The following is an 18,042-nucleotide window of genomic DNA, read 5'->3' as shown; positions in this document are numbered from 1 at the left end:
CCATTCAAATTAAACACAAGTGGAGTCACCGTATCTAGATTACTCTATATAGAACCACAGACTTGTGGAATGGTTTGGGCTGGAAGGGACCTTAAAGGCCATCTAATTCCAACCCCCTGCCATGGGCAGGGACACCTCCCAGCAGACCAGGCTGCCCAAAGCCCCATCCAGCCTGGCCTTGAACACCTCCAGGGATGGGGCAGCCACAGCTTCTCTGGGCAGCCTGTGCCACTGCCTCACCACCCTCTGAGTAAAGAATTTCTTCTTTATATCTAATTTAAACCTACCCTTTTTAAGTTTAAAGCCATTACCCTTTGTCCTGTCACTACACTCCCTGGTAAAGAGTCCCATCCCATCTTTCTTGTAGGCCCCTTTAACGTTCTTGAAGTCTGCAATAAGGTCTCCCTCTCTACTCTGATCATTTCTGTGGCCCTCCTCTGGACTTTCTGGTCCATGTCTCTCTTGTGCTGGGGACCCCAGAGCTGAACGCAGTGCTCCAGGTGGGGCCTCACAAGAGCACAGCAGAGGGGGGGAATCATCTCCCTTTGAACAAGTCAAGGTAATAGATTAACAAATAATAGTGGAACTTATTGTAACGCTTTTTTTTATTTTCTCCTCAATCAAGAGAATACCTTCACTGTGTCTCATAACGCTTAGATAATTCTACCTTAAATATTCCCATATTTTTTATTTTAGTCATCTGCCTGGCTTTCCATGATATGAACATACTGAAAATGAAACTTTACTCTTCCACTGCTGCCTACAGCCTCTCCACAGTTTTATCCCTGCATATAAAAGATTAAAAAGTCTTCATTCTGATGAAATGTTATTTTTGCCCCTTTTTGTCACAACTAACCATATCTTTACTCTGTATTTGTCCTATATCTTTGCTAAAAGGCCCATAGAGATGAAAATTGATATGCAGAGTCAAAAAGCATAGTGAAAGGCTACAGGGTGATAAAATATACCACAGTACACAGTTCAGAATACAGAATATCTGCATCAGAAGTAAATATTTTACAGTAAATTGTGCTGTTACATGAAGTATTGTTCTGTACAGATGGGTCTTCTACTCTCTCTACATGACTCCAAGCTGAAATTGTTTCAGACTAGCAAAATAAATGAAAACTTAAATCCTTTCAAATCAGGTATTAAGTTTGAGCATGATCCCATAATCAGGACTTTTATACTTCTTTTCCTACAAATATTCTTTTTCAAGCTAGTACTCTAAAATTTATATTTGTTATTTTCATTAAAAAAGCATTAACCAGATAGATATAACGTGTAAAGACCATTTACGTTCAGGGAACGACAACAAAAAAAAATAATGAACTGAAGCTATTTAACAACTGGGTACAGGGCTATTGAAAAGACTATGAAAATATGTCCTTTAAAAACAGGGAAAAGAATTCAGGGATGACAATAATACAGGTACTACAGTTACTAGAAAGTATGTTACATGTTGCCAGATAATTATTTCCATTACAATTTGAAGGTCATTGCAGCTTACACATAAATGGCTAGCAAACCTAACTAGCCACTGATTTGAATGGCTGGCAAAGCTAACTAGCCACTGTGTTCACAGTGAACAAAGAGTTTGGATACGGTAAACATGTTCATCCTTTTAAACATTTTTTCTTACAAGTTCTCTGTAACTGAATGGGGATATTGCTGTCAACAAACAAATTATTTAAAACAAACAAACAAACCATGAACAAAAAGCAACTCTGTGCGACACAGGCTTCATTTAATTTTATAGTAGTTCCCCTTACTCTTATTCACAAAGCTGTTTTCCCATTCTTCTCCCACAAGTAGCTCGTGAATAATGTAATTCTACATTTTTGCTTTCTTTAAAAGTAGACATCCTAGGAATGCCATATAGGATTGCGTGGATGTAAACTTTGTCCTTGCTTATCTGTTTGCCATTTTTATGACTCATTTTATTGCAGCTGAAGCTTAGCCTATGAACTTTCTGGGTCAAAGATGGTGATGCCTGGCTTATTGCAGGTGCTATAAAGCAGCTGCTATAATGGTCATACTCTTTGCCTCAGAAACTTCACCCCATTATCACTCTAGAAGGCAAGATATTTGCTTTCTCCCACCCTCTGTACTACTGTAATTCAAATAAATACAGGTAAAACAACACAGGTTTTTAAACTCTGCTTAATGAAATGATAGAGATGCCTATTTATGCCACTTCTGTGAATGAGACTGCGAGCAGACAGCATCTGAAGTGAAACCACCATTGATTAACACTGTTCTACAGCTATGCTTCCCACACAGTGGCCATTAGTTCATTTCTTTCTACTACTGTCTGTGGAGAAAAGACTGCTCTTATCTCTCTCACCAGCCCACTCTGCTGCTTGGAGGGACTAGATCAATAAACTGGTTGTCTACCTCACATTACCTTGTTAAAATACTAGCTGGTACTCATTTTCATTTAGTTGGAAAACTTAGCTCATGAAAGAGGTCACACTCCTCCCCAGCTTAAGATTCTAGAGCTTCAGTAGACTTTAATTCTTTAATACCAGTTATTTCGTAACACTACAAGAATGCATTTTCACTTTGAACCTTATAAATCTATTACACTAACCTGAAACCACAGAGAGAGGCATAAAGAACCTGAGGTTGGCAGTAGAGGAAAAAATTCTGAGGAAAGATATTCCTTGACTCGTTATTTAAATTAAGACACAATGCACACACCTCAAATTGTCAATTACTTAGATTGCTGAGACCATAAACATTGCTCCCTTGTAATGGTACTTCAGAAGGGGACTGGTGTAAAGTAACTGCATATAGAAGCCCTCCTGCAAGCAGCATACTCAGTGAAGTAAAATAAATAAATAAATAAATCCACAGGGCTTCACTTCATCAAAATGATTATAGCTGCGTGGATTTGGACAGATCTGAATTGTCTACTACAAGTAAGCATTTGTTCTTCAGTTACACTGGTTACCGTAAGTACCTGAAATCTGCACATACTACAACTTCTATGCAAACACGGTTTATCTTTTAAAGACCCCTGAAAAGAAATTAAGCCTCCAAAAATAGTGTCAACACTTAAGCCAAACCACCTGAGGAGGGTGCCTGTTGAAAAACAGTATGTCTTCTTCAAGCAATATGCAAAAAAAACCACCTTTTTTAACATTAAGAAATTGCCATTTGATCCAGGATGTATGGGTAGTAATTGTACAGTCCATTGCTTTTGCACTAGAGCTCTCTTGCCTTTGGGTGCTTCCTGCGCTTAAAGTCCCATTGACAACACTTCTTACATCTGCTTCTGTTGATGCTTCTGTAAGTGGCTACCATATCTCAGCATGCTCTCTGCAGCTGCCACATTTGAGCTATGTTAAATTACAGACAGGGACACTAAAATAGGACTACTAGAAAACTAGTGACTGAACTGTTTTTCCTGTTTCTCCACACCTTGGAGTAACATGGTACCCCTTCACTCACCCTTAAGGTTACACTGCCTATCTCTCTGACAGCTGCTTGCCCAGCTGCTACTGGTCACATTTCATTAAACTGGACTTCCGTCCATCCCCCTCACCTCTGGATCTTGGTGCTGGGGGCAGAGGTTAACACCTATTCCTAAACTGCTCTTCCTACAGGAAAAGTTACCTTGTGCTGCTAGTCTGCTTTGCAAGAAGCAGCTGGGACCTCCAGATGAAAGCTATGCACAATGTTTTTCTTACAATAAGGCAATTCATAACTCAAAATAAACAGAAAAACAGACAGGCATCCAGATGTAAGCAGAAGTAGTGTCACAGACCTAGCAAAATAAAAGGCTGCAGCAAAGGGTAGAAATATCCAGGGTACACCTACTCTTTCAGAAAGCTATTCATTATACTGGTCAATGCCATATTCTTTGGCCGTTCTTCTTCTTTGCACTCTAGAGCTGTGCCAGAGTACAAAGTAATGCAGCACTACATGCTGCTCTACAGTGTTGGCTGTGCTTTCTATATTAAACGTATCAATAGCCATGATCGTAAAATATAAATAATAGAGCAAACCTTTATCTAGTTACTGTTCAAAATTGGCAAAAGCTCTTTTCTTGCCTTTTTTTTTTTTTAATAATGTTAATAACTTTGCTGGGGTGTTCTCCCAGAAAAGAAAACACACCTATGTTAGATTCTTTCACTTCCAGCTCAATTGCTATCAGAATGATTTTATCACCCAAGATGAATATGATCTTCCTTCATATTTCAAAATTGGATTCAGGTGACTTCATGGTTTTCAGTTAGTTATTTCTCTATTTCAAAACACCTATGCCAAAGTTTCAGAAGTAGCCATGAATCCAATTGCTTTAGTTCCCCTACCCCAGGCAAAAAAAAAAAAAAATAAAAAAAAAAATTGAGTACTCTAAGTTTGGTAGTAGCCATTGCTACAAGCAAAACCATTACAACCAATTTCGTCAATATCTTTACAGCTGTACAAAGCACTCAAAAGTATGCCATTGAAAGTATACATTCCAGTGCAGCACAAACTCCAGGAGGGAAGTTTCATTGTCTGCAACAGCAAGTATTCTATCTGTACACATCAGACTCAGGACATAACCCAATGCCATCAGTGATGCAGCAATGCTACTTGTACACGTTTGCCAGCTCTAACAATCAGTAGCTGACTTCCTTTATTCAGATAAATTCCCTCTGCTCCTGGGCAAAGTGACTCACACATGATGTGCAGTTTTGAACAGATTACGTAAGATGCTTGCTGTAATACACTAGAGAGTAGAGCTGTAAAATATGTAACAACAGGAAACAAAGTCATGCCACACATATATGCATGTGCGGCAGCATTCAGATTACAAGCAGAGATTTTGGTAAACCAGTAGCAGGTTTCCACAAAAAGAGCACTATGTATTCTGGTGTGATTTTCTTATACACACTTAACATGCTCTGACAGACCTGTCTGTGCCTCATTCTTGCTACCAGCATATTGCTACTAGCATATAAATTTCAGAATACAACTGAAATCTCATTTGTCAGAAAGCAGATTAAGGAACAACCGTGTGATTGAAGACACTGAAATGCAAAAGCTGCATTGTGTGTCAGCAGATTCTCACAACTGAGTCTGCAAAATATCAGGAGGAAAATAAAAGAAGTGGCTATTGCATACTTGAGATTTCAGTGACAAAACTGTGATGGATATCCACGAGAAGCTACACTCTGGTGACTACATTTTGCTGCCAGGTCTCCTTGTTACTTTGCTTAAGATCTTCAAGCATCAGATGATGCAAATAATCTCAACTTCTCAATTGTTTCTCAGTTTCTTTCAAAAAAACCCAACAAACAAAAACAACAACAAAAAACAACAACATCCAGTAAAACCAACCAACCAACCTCTCTCCACCCCGCCCAAAGCACCTTCAGAGTTTGCATACTTTGAGATTTCTTTGATCTCTAAATTATTTCAATCCTGTACCCTAAAAGCTGCATTGAACACACAACTGTGAAGCTTCTCTTCCTTTAAATGTATTCTTTGATTAGAATTATTGAAATGTTTTTATGGTATTCACAATGTAAAATCAATAACTTCATGAAATTTACAGATGCAGAGAAAACCCAGGAGAAGTCCCACAGATACGCTTGTAGCAAATGTCTACAGTTGAACAGACCTACAGATACATCTTGAATAACACCATTTTAAATAGAGGATACACAAGGAAAGGTTGTGGTTTTCAAAAGGAAAAAAAGCAAAACAAAACAAAAATACAAGGTTGTGTCATCTTTCAAGGACCTTTACTAAATAATATTAGACAATTAAAAGGTGGAAGAGCTTCTATGCCAGACTGAGGTGGCAGAAAAAATATATTTAAAATATCACCTGAATGAGTAAGAATGATTCAAAACAGAAACTGTCGCACTGTCTTCATCTACTTATGGATTTCAGAATCTGTACAATTAGGATGTTTTTATCAATGGTTGTGCAAGGCCCTTCACAATGTTTTAGTAAACTAAGACTTTTTTTGGAGCTCTGAAGTATTCACATTCGTGCAGCTGGCAAGGAACATTTTCTTCTGCCAGGGACGTGGGCCAAAACATTAGTGTTGTAGGAAACTGAAGAAAAACATGCTTCATGAATTCAGATAAGGACGTTACCTACCTCTATTTTAGCTGAGCTAAACAAAATCAAAAAGGAAATACTTCAAGAATCTGACGTCCCAGAAATACAACTGACATGCCTACAGGCTACTTATTCTTACAGAAAGCTTTATCCTAGACAAAGTCAGAGATGGTCTGCCAGAGAAAGATTCTTTTACCTGACTCAGCCAAACTTAAAAAAAAAATATATTACCGATGTTTGTAATAGCTCTTATAACTAATCTACATAGATTGAAGACACATTTGGAACATACTGGTACTGCACAGCAAAGATACCACAGAAACAAACTTTTCCATTATTAACAAGATTCCTTCAATACTGGTTTTGTCTGGGACAGAGTTAATTTTATTCCTAGTAGCTGGGATGGTGCTGTGTTTTGGGTTTAGGATGAGAATAATGTTGATAACACACCAAAGTTTTAGTCGCTGCAGAGCAGTGCTCACACAGAGCCAAGGACTTTTCAGCTCCTTGTGCTGCCCTGCCAGTGAGGAGACTGGGGGTGCACCCAGAAGGGAACAAAACCAGGACAGCTGGCCCATGCTGGTCAAAGGGAAGTCCCACACTCATGCTCAGCAATAAAAGCTGGGAGTAAAGAAGTGGGTGGGAGGGGATGTTTGGAGCGATGGCATTTGTCTTTCCTGGAAGTGGCTGATCATCTGCCTGCTGGTGGGAAGTGGCGAATGGATTCCTGGTTTGGCTTTGCTTACGTGTGCAGCTTTTGCTTAATCTAGTAAATTGCCTTTAGCTCAACCCACAAGTTTTCTCAGTTTTACCTTCGTGATTCTCTCCCCCATTCAGCTGCAGGGGAGTGATGGAGTGGCTCCCCACCAGGGTTAAAGCACAACACCTTCTTCCCCCAGGATGAACAGGCTAGTAATCCCTTTGTGAACTCTACTGAGGCCAAACAATACCATAAAGAGTTACAGCGTGCCAAAGTATACTGATGTATATACACATAGAAAGGATGATCACTTTTTGAAGTGTTCCCATTTTCACCAGTGAACGATTCAGATGCTTCTTCTTAAAGAACTACAAACTAATTTATCACTGCTAACCAGTCCTCTAAGCACTAGATGAGTAGAAGACCCGCAGCAGTGCGCAGCCTGACTGCATGAACAGGATGCAAAAGGCAGAGTTACAGAAAGGAGATGAAACAACAGAAAAGACAGCAGATTAGTCCTTAGGTTCAACTCATCCTAGAGCTGCTGCAGCAGTTGAGTCCCACATCACTAGATACAACTGTAGCTGCATAGCCCACTCACACTTCAGTCAGTCCAGTTGCTGCTTAAAGCAATATCCACATCAGCTCCGGAGACTTCAGAAGGTTAAGTGATCCACAAGCAAAAGGTAGTGAAGGTTTTCTACATGCTCCAGCAGGAAGTTGTTTTTCTTCAAACAGCAATTACAAATACTTTGTTCTCTGATGGAAATGTGTTTTAGTAAGCCATCATTCATCTCTGTGTCAATTAGACTGACTGTATTGTGCTAAGGAAAGCAGTGCAATTTACATTAGAAGCAAGCTACCTTTATCTCCAAGATAAAATAATGATATTTAAAACTTATATAAAACAGGTCAAACCAAAAGTCAACCATTTACAATTATTTTCTCTAATTTTCCTTCATGTTTTACTTATGATCGTAAGGAATACCTGCATTTTCAGATCAAGCAATGAAAACACTGTTTAATATGTATTGATTAGTTAGGTTTATTTCTCATTGGATCTGGCAAATGGAAAATGCCTCTAAAGCTATGACATTTATTTAATTTTCTCTTATGGGTCATTGAATTTTACATCGGACATTTTCCATGCATTATGTTTCCCATTTGTATGCGCTTATATATATATATATATACACACACATATAATGCATTTCTATATATATATATATATGATGAAAGTTGCACAGACGTAATCCTTGCATGCTATTATGAAAAATGGACACAAGATATAATCAATCAATATATAATTAATCAAAATGCAAAATGGTTTAAAGCAAAGTCAGTTTGCTTTTTAGATGAGATTGAGAAATGCCCCCTCTCCCCAGCCAACATGCAAGGAAAACATAACCCTTCAGTAAGGCAGTATCAGCACATTACTTATCCCTACAGATATCATTTTAGTTTTGGCATTACAGTCATTCCAACATACAGTTGAGTATCTTCCCCCCCCCCCCCCCGAGAAGCAAGCTCCTTTACAACTGCTGGGACAGAGAGGCTGAAGAAGCACCCTGGGGCATTTTGCTCTGTGAGAAGACGAAGCTCTCAAGGAAGACTTTAAAGTTAAGACCAAACCACACAGCTCATGAAAGAGCTGCTGCTGAGTTCTCATGTGCAACCATGTGGCCAGGAAGGCCAACAGCATCCTGGCTTGTACCAGGAATAGTGCAGCCAGCAGGATCAGGGAGGTGATCGTTCCCCTGTACTCTGCTCTGGTAAGGCCGCACCTCGAGGACTGTGTTCAGTTTTGGGCCCCTCAGTGCAAGACAAACACTGAGGCCCTGGAGCGTGTCCAGAGAAGGGCTACGAAGCTGGACACAAGTCCTGTGAGGAGCGGCTGAGGGAACTGGGGTTGTTTGGTTTGGAGAAGAGGAGGCTCTGGGGAGACCTTATTGCTCTCTACAGCTACCTGAAAGGAAGGTGTGAGGAGCTAGGGGCTGGCCTTTTCTCACAGGTAACTAGCGATAGGACTAGAGGGAATGGCCCCAAGTTGTGCCAGGGGAAGTTCAGGTTGGAAATGAGGAGACATTTCTTCTCAGAAAGAGCAGTCAGGCATTGGAACGGGTTGCCCAGGCAGGTGGTGGAGTCACTGTCCCTGGGGGTGTTCAAGGAAAGGTTGGACATGGTGCTTGGGGACATGGTTTAGTGGGTGATAGTGGTGGTAGGGGGACGGTTGGAGCAGATGATCTTGGAGGTCTTTTGCAACCTTAATGATTCTATGAACCTAAGCAGTGCAGCCCACAGCAGGAGATGTGGGAGAACGATATTGACTCTTCCTTCACTATGCTCTCTGCTTTGGAAGCACAACCTTTTACCTGGGGTAGTGTTGAGACTGAAATTGTCAGCACATTTCAGGATGATTATCTCCTAGTATTAACACTAGAAATCCGTTCAATCACCCATGTAAATCTTGGCATTACAACACTTTTCTTATGTCAGTGTTTCTGAACTACCTGCTAGTTATCCATTCTGCCCCCAGTTATCCTACCGGTCTGTGAACCCCCTACACCCGCATCTCATGATACAACTTCTTTGGCTACCAGACCAATTACTACACTGTCTTTCGTGGAACACTTCAGTGGTACAAATAGTCAAGGTCAAAGACATACACCCAGGTCTAATGTCACACAGCCCTTTATGAGCTTACTCAGTCCCATCTTAACGGCAGATACACAGCTGCCTCTTGACATTAGAGGTCAAAGCAGAGCAGATCTAAAGCCCAAACTGTCACAATTCAAGCGAAAAACTGTATTTTGCCCATTTTAAGATGAAGAGCATATGCTTCTTCACCTTTAATATGTTTTAAAAAAATATGGAAGGGAGGCCTCTGAGAATGAGTTAACAAGCACGGTCTGACCTCAGATCTACACGAGTATCTTGTCTAAGCATTCCCACTGCCATCAAGTCCAGTGGTAGACAGGAACAGGAACTGCCCAAGTAGCTGAAAAAGCATCAGCTGAGGAAACAAGCTTGTCCCCAGCCCAGATTTCTGGAGGAAGTGGCACAGGAAGTCACAGATCAGAATGGCAAGAATTTTCCAGCCAAAAAAATGGCATGAAATGCCTCTGTCAACTGCACGTCCTGCCAGCCTCATCTCACAAATAACTTTCTAGACAAATGCAGTTGATTTATCTGGACTTCTGTAAGAAGTATGCAACATAAGATATCTGAAGAAGGTGAGAATTAAAAGAAAGTGCAATGTTTGTAAAGAATTTGGCTTACAAGGAGAGAGATATTATCAAAGCAAAAGCATAATGAAAACACATGCTACCATTAAGCTCTTTGTGCATTGATTATTGGGTCACACTGTTTTTTATTAACATTGGCACAAAAAGCAGAAGCATAATCACAACATTTGGTGAAAACACTGAACCATAGGGTATCCACAAAACAGGATGTTGAACAGAGAACAACTGGATATGTGAATATCCCTGAAGGAATTAAACTGGCGTAAGATGCAAGTACAGACAATTGGCAGCTCCGGGGAAAGGACAGAATTTGGAGATGACAGACTGTGATCTCCCAGTATTGTTTTGTCAGAGATGCATTTCTGATAAAAACAAAAAAGAATTGTTGCCATGTCAGGAAATCTTTTCAAGGCTTACTCTGGAATATTTTGAATTTAGAGTTGAATGGGAAAAAAGTAGGGCATGTAGGATGACTGGGGGGAATGGCAATTCTCCCTTGCTGGGACTACCAGGTTTTGTATTGTCTAGTCTAGCAATATAAAACTGTGTAAATGTCCACCTTGGGCTCAAGAGCTTCTTTTTCTTTCCAGTACCAAAGTGTCAAGAGCAATTTAGACTGCGATATTTTACGGTTATAAGCAGAGGAACCAAACATAACCTGTATCTAAAAAGAAAAAAAGCATTTTCTCAAACACTATTTTCTTTCGTTTCTGAGAAAATTACCAGAATGTTAAGGCCAGCTAGATACTTAAAATGCAGATGACAACAAAAGGACTGGGAAAAGAAATATAGCTTAATATTCTCCTTGACTTCACCAGCATTGCTGTAGGCAACATTCAGAAGAAAAAAAACAAACAAATGAAAAAAACACCCTAACCTATGGTATATACTCTAGGACCATGCAGATCTCAGTGCTACATTACAGGAAAAAAAAAAAAAAAAAAGATAAATCACCACTTCGAGATAATCTGTCAGGAAAACGATCAAATCCAGCAGCCAACAATTGGTTTATGTAAATATGTACACGTACATGTGTACATATATCTTGCTTTATTTACCAACATTTCTAGGTGGACATAAATAATGCTGCTCTCAGAGAACCAATGAGAGAAAAATCAAAACCAAAACCAATACCACTTACCATTACAACATCTAAATAGCCTTATACTCCTACTCTTGATGCATACTACTACATTAATTATAACATCTCTTAACATCTCTTTTTTAAAATACAAGTCAAACAAAAAGAGCACTCTTTGGAAAAGCACTTGGAGGTGGTAAGGCAAGTATGCAGTTCAGACATATGGCATAGATGTTCAAAGCATTAGCCAACTCACCGTACTACATTTTTGACAACTGTACATGTGCCCAGCGTTATCTCTGTTGCTAAGAGCAAAGAATTTCCACCAATCTAGCAAGAATATGTATTTTAAAACCTTATTGAACTAGCTTTCAAACAGTCAGCTCAGTGGGTAGAAATGTTTTACAATTTCACAAAAGGGGTAAAATACTTTCAAATAATCCACGGAACATGCTTTGTTTGTTCTTGTTCTGAAGCATAGTTCACTCACAGTAGGCTTAAGTTCTCAATATGAAAGGAAAAGAATGTAAGGAAAAGGTTGTAAGTCTTATTTACCTTTTTGTATGTTTTCTCTTCATTTGGCTTTCCAGCAGTAACATCTCCATTTTCAGTAACAGACGACATCTAATAATAGAAGCTTAAGTTATAAATGAAATACTTGCATAAGTAAGCATTCAAAAAAGATCATGCAATCTGTTGTTGAATTCTTACTAATGTCAAACGTTTTAGAGGACGGCAAGTCACCAAGTTACTGACAGTCCATGAGGATTCTCCTCTTTTGATGTTAACTTAACCTTCCCTTTTTTTTCTGGTCACTTGCTCAAAACAACGTCCAGAGTTGCAGAAAGTAAGTATTTTAGTTAGGATCACCTTTCCCCCTTTATAGGGGGAGCTCAAACTGCACTGGCATAGCCTATTTGCCCTACTGCAACTAAAATTCACTCTTCATTTCAATTATTGAACTAATTGTTAATTCACTCATTTTGTTTTACACTATTTTGTATCTTTCTCTTTGAATAAGCAATATTCTTTTAAGTATACAAGCATACCACCTATATTCCTTGCCTTATTTTTTCCTGATTAATTCTTGTTCTGCTCTCTTTATGCACTTCTCTAAAACTTCTCAGCTCTAAGTCAGTGGGTCCCAGACTTTGTCAGTTAGGTAATGCCATCAGCAGCAAAATGACATCCCAGCTGTGAGCAGGCCACTATCACATTCAGCAGGAGCCACACCTACCAGTTTCATCCTCTCTTTACCAAAAGGGTAAATATTTTTGCTGTGCACACTGAACTACTGTACAACTGTCAGCTACTCTGTGGCCCTCCCTTAAATAAACCTTCACTTCCTCAGAAGCAAACATCCTAACGTACCTTGCCATCCAGGTGTGTGCACTCTACTCTCACCTGACCTCTCCCAGCCCCACCTATGGCCTGACCCAGAGACAAAGCAACAGTGGCTTCCCACATCAAGGGGTTATCAGATGCCAGGAACAACAGCTCAAGCACTAGATACCTTCAGATCAACCCATTCACCACCTGCCTCTCACCGGCAGGGTTGGGACTGCTGTTATTGCTGCCACTGCTACTGCCACCAGCACGATCCTCTGCCACTGACCAGTAGACACTGCACTGGGTCTTTCATGGTACATGCAACACCTACTCGTTTAGCTCCATCAGTGAATTCAATTACTGTCATGTCAATGTTATCTTTTGGATTATTAAAGAAATACTAACTAACACAGGGACTGACAGCAACATTACAAGTTACAGGACAAGCGTTTTTCACCATCTCTTTTCTGTGAGTACTTGACTTCACATCTGAACAGTGGCAGCTGTAGTTTAAGTCAACTTTTCATTAAATTGTCTTAGTTTCTAAATTGTTTGACTGGTAAACTCTTTAGAGAAGAGTGATGTCTATTTATTAGATGCCATAAGGTGGCAACCAAAAAGAGGAGCTCCTAGACATGCTGCAATGAAAAAGGATAGGGTTTGGTAGACTGACTAGATGCAACATTTACTGAAACTCAGTGGAATTTTACTTTCCATATTTTTTTTCTAAGTTATGTCAATAATGCAATCCTCTCCCAAAGCAAATGTACTTTCTCATTCTGTTTCCTACAGTTTGGTCACTGTACAGTTTCAACAAAATCAATATGCTGATCACATTCATACTGTCTGAAATTCTCATTTTGAGCCAGATCTTTGAAATTCTGATTTTCAGAGACAACATTTTTTCATGACTCTTTTCAAAAAATCACATACATAAGAGAGGCAAAATTTCCTTGTTGCTGAGCCACTATGCAAGCACCTTACATATCTGCTGTGCAAAACCAGTACTCAGAAGGATCCCTTTGGGCGGGTATTTCCAGGCAGAAAAAGACAACATTCTCTCAGGCCCATGTCCAGCACATGACTTATTCAACATGAATGTCTTTTTGTTCACACCCGTGTTCAGCTCCACAGGAAGACTCTTCAGCAGACTGCATGGGATGAGCTTGAGAGGTACAATGATGGACAAAACTAAGAGGCTTGTGAGCTACATTTTCAGTGGCACATCTCAGAGACTCCAAGTCTTTGGCTGCACTGACACTGTATCTCCCCCAAACAGCAAGGAAGTATTTGACATTACATCTTGTCATGGTTGTAGAGCAACATTAGATCAAGAATAAACCAGTAAGCTAGAGATCACCTGGGTCAGACACTCAAAGTGTGGCTGTCAAATTAAAATAAAATTTAATAAGCAAAACAAAACAAAAAGCACATACACACACACACACACAAAACAACTCAAAAAGCTACAAGAAAATGTTTTAAAATCACCCTAGATTTCACTAACACTTTCACAATGTAAGTATACATACCCTTATAAACACCAGGGAAAGTCATCTGGAGCTGAAAGTGATAATCAAGCCATTCATCGGCGTTGTTGATGTTTTCCAGAATCTATTAAAAGAAAAATCTGTTACCGTCTGTCTGCCATGACAAACATACACCTCACAGAATAGCATTAGACTTCCTTCTTCCATTCTTCAGACGAAGTAAGGATCTAGCTAGAAGCAATGCTGTTCAAGAACTGTCTCAAATAGTTAGGTCACTAATATGTCAATAATGTACTTAGGACACTAGCAATGTTACAAAGAATAAAATCATTGCAGTTCAACTTGCCTCTGCCCTAGAGATGTCACTACTACGGCACCAGCATCCCTACTATGAAATTTATATAGAGCAGTTGACATACATGCTGTGAAGTGTTGTGAAATTACATGCTGTTTTCCATGAAGAGTTTCGAAATTAAATACTAATCTGTATCATCCTCTTTCCCTGGGGATAGCCCAAATTCCACAAAAAAGATAAGCAATGGGAGTGATGGTTTGCAGGACTGGATTCTGAATAGTTGTAGATAACAAGTAAACTCATTTTGGAATTTTTTCACAATGGTAGCTGCTGTCAGCATAATTTCTGAGAACGATGTTGAGGTAAGCAATTTCATATTTAAAATTATTTGAATAAACATGAGACATATTTAATAGTCAAACATTATTCAATACCTCTTTGGAATGAACTCATCCTCCCATCTTCTACATCTGTTTTAAGCTACATCAGTAAAGCTAGTCCTCAATTTAATTTCTCAGCCACATCGGAAGAAAACAAATCTCATTTGTCCTTAATCAGTACAAACTGCATCTTGTATGTAACTAAAAATTGATTTAAAAAAAAAATCCACAGCCCTTGTTCACTGAATTTAATTTTCCAATAATCTGAAAAGTATCCATAGCACCACTAGCAAGCCTTTTCATAAAAGACTTCAAAACAGTATTTACCTCCCCTTCAGTGATGCAGAATAAAAATTGCTCTTGAGATTAAAAACAAAAACAATAAATGAAGGGACAACACAGAAACATAGGTGGCTGGATTCTCTGAGAATAAAGGCTTCTTTAGAAGCATCTTTTGTAAGGTCACATACCAGTATTTTCCTACTACAATTAGCTACATTGTTCTTTTTAGCCTTCAAGCAATTAATGTATCTTAATCAATAATTTCTTTACTTGGATAGGGACTGCCATCATGGTACACATGAAACTTCTACTTAAAGACAACTCAGTCCTGATAGCTATTAAAACTGCCTGTAGTTTATCTAGCTTACCTATTTATAAATTTTATGTCATTAACTGATCAGCGTTTGTAACTCTATCAGTACACAAACACAGACATCAAGAACTTCTGTTAATACAACTTCTGTAGGAGGAGGAAGACTCTTTATTATACTGATCGCTGGGTAAAACTCTACCTAAATCATTGTCCTCCACACACACGAGATTATCAATACAGTATCCTCTACTACTCCCATCACTTCCTAAAATAGGATCACACATACGCAGCATAAGCCAAACACAAATGCAGCATGGAAACTTTCAGTAAGATGCTGGCTGAAGAAAACACTCAAGCCAGATATGGAAGAAAAGCCTGATTGTCCTTGGTACAGTCAGATAAATTATTTAAGAACGCCTCATCCATGTGAAAATACACAGCTATAATACTGACAAAGATAGAAAAACAGACAGTGAGATCCCAGCTGCAGCAACTACCAAATACAAAAATTCACACACCATGAAGAAAGTGATTTTTTTTTCTACCTACGCTGGTTTATTTCATTCCTAGAGCCAGCTAGAATTTTTTCAGTTCCTAGTCTTTCGGAAAACAGATCACACAATTCTGACTTAACTGGCATTGTGCTAAACACCTTTCAAGATCTTCACACTTAGACAATGATCTCATATTTCGTGCAAATAATCTTTGGAAAAGCCAGTGTAACTTAGAGTGTTTTCTCCCTGCTCTGCAGCAACTTTGTGTGCTCTGCGCTGTGTGTATCAAGAGCTACTGTTTCAGTTCTGCTGAGCTTTAGCAGTGCAAAGATGGGCTGCAACTTAGAGTTTTGGAACCCACTTCCAGGCTGAACTATGACTGATTGATCGATTGATTAATTACAACAGCAGGGAACTGCCATAACTAAAGCAGCAGGTCTCTGCATGCATCTGACAAAGGGCAGACTCACAATGAAGTATGGCTGGGCAGGGGGTGAAGCAGGAAAACATCTAGTCAGAAAAATAAAGTGGGTATTCAGAGAAAGACTGGGCTGTGCAGATCTGTTGTTGAATTTCTCAGACATCACACATCCTATGTCATGGCACAAAACAGAAACATTAAAATCCAGTAGAAATTTAAAGGGCATGAAAGAGCACAGAAATACACACTGATGAATCCTCCACTTAATAGCACTATTTGGTTCTGTGTATTTCAGATAATCTGCTTATTAGAAATAGATACTTTCTAATTCTTACAAAGTTGTCTTCCAGAAAGACACAAAACCCCCAGAATGGGGAAGTTTACTCCTTGAAAGAGCATATATAATTTCATATTGTATTCACTACAAAGATATTAAGTCAACACCAGACCAAAAAATGAAGATAAGAATAATTGTTTTATCCACCCTTAGCAACTGCAAGTTTTCAATTTAAGATTGCATTTTTGACAATGGCAGCTTGCCAGAACAACGTGTAAAGGTTTTTTCAGACATGTCTGCATCTGTAAGCAGCATTCGTAGTGAATTCTATTAAAAAGAGTAACCATTACCACAGTTAATACTTTGCTAGCTTTTGTCCCTCCTTTGCTGCTTTAAGGCAGCATCTCTTAACACAATTAGGAGTACAACACCCATTTCATTTACCACAAAACTCACTTTTACTCGTAACATTTGCCCAGTCATACTTTTTCTCGTGGTGGTAGCTGTGAAGAAGCTTGTCAAGTCCGTTCCTCAATTCAATAAAGACTTGCGTATCTATCTGGAAAAATACTTCACCAAGCCACATGGAGCACAGAGTCAACGTGCTGCCAGGTTTCAGGTACAGTGTGAAAATGGAAATCTTCATCATGCAATGATGTAGGAAACGGAAAAATTTCCAAACCAAGAATGCTCCACAGAGGAGGAAATCCACCATGACTTATTCATTAATGAAAAGCTACTGTCTTCCTAGGTGCTTTCCTCTTGAGATGCACTGATTCCCTTTCTCATTGCCCCCGGCAAACAGAGAGCAAACAGCACTGTAACATACTCCTGCCTCCTCATACTGCACTTTCCACTTTCAAACCTTTTTCACTCTTCTTTTCCTTTACCAAACCCTCTAGAGTTTTTAAAAGTAAGATTCATTGACCAGACAACAGGCATAATAAATGCAGCTGCCTAAAGCTTTTTCATTCCTCTATCTCTCTGTTTCAGAAACTGACATCTAGTAGGCAGTGTGGTCAGGGCTTGGAAGTTTAAAAAGATAGCATAACGTGGATAAAAGACTTTCATTAACTACCATATTCTCACATCACCACAGGAAACAAAAAAAATATGAAAAAAAGAGGAACTCCAAGAGCAAATGACACTAATAAAGCTAACTCTCTTAGCTTGGGACAAGGGGGGACTAAGACTGCAATTACAAAGCCTCCCTCCTGTCTAGATTCTCCGGTAACTACTACAGCATATACATCAGTAGCAGTATTCCCTGTTAGGTGTCATCTCAACTTGCCTATTTTTCCATGAAACTTGCTGCAATCCTGTGGCACTGTAATATTTTGTTGACACTGGTCAATTAGAGCTGACAACAGCTTTCCCCCTTCCCTCCGCAGTAGAATTTGAAGAGTAAAATTATTTTTAAGATTATTTGTAAAAGAAGAGACTTGGGACACACAAAACATCCTCTGACACATGTACAACTTTCATGCATACATCTTGTTTCCATAGGAATTTAAGTTAAAAATATCAGTGTGCTTCTGGGTGTCCCTGGGAACAGGAACCGAAGAGGGGACCTCGAAGGTTTTTCGTGTTATGCTATTTTCAGAACACTCAGGAGGTAGCTGAATATTTAAAATGAGGTGAAAAGTGTGACCTAAATTGTTAGAACTTG

General features: G+C 39.2%; 1 protein-coding gene across 5 annotated transcripts in view; it reads right to left on the bottom strand.

Annotated features, from left to right (window-relative positions):
• Positions 1–18,042, bottom strand: part of PIP5K1B (phosphatidylinositol-4-phosphate 5-kinase type 1 beta) — a 112,975-nt gene that overhangs the window by 65,104 nt on the left and 29,829 nt on the right. For all 5 annotated transcript variants that reach the window (XM_083817088.1, XM_083817090.1, XM_083817087.1 and 2 more), the window contains 2 exons: positions 13,954–14,035; positions 11,648–11,716 (listed from right to left, as the gene is read on the bottom strand). In XM_083817088.1, coding sequence (XP_083673214.1) covers positions 11,648–11,716 — 69 coding nt within the window. In that variant the 5' untranslated portion in view covers positions 13,954–14,035. The remainder of the gene's footprint in view (positions 1–11,647; positions 11,717–13,953; positions 14,036–18,042) is intronic.

The sequence above is a fragment of the Anser anser genome (genome assembly GCF_964211835.1).
Source record: "Anser anser genome assembly, chromosome: Z".
Taxonomy (NCBI): domain Eukaryota; kingdom Metazoa; phylum Chordata; class Aves; order Anseriformes; family Anatidae; genus Anser; species Anser anser.
This window is presented reverse-complemented; position numbering and strand designations above follow the sequence as displayed.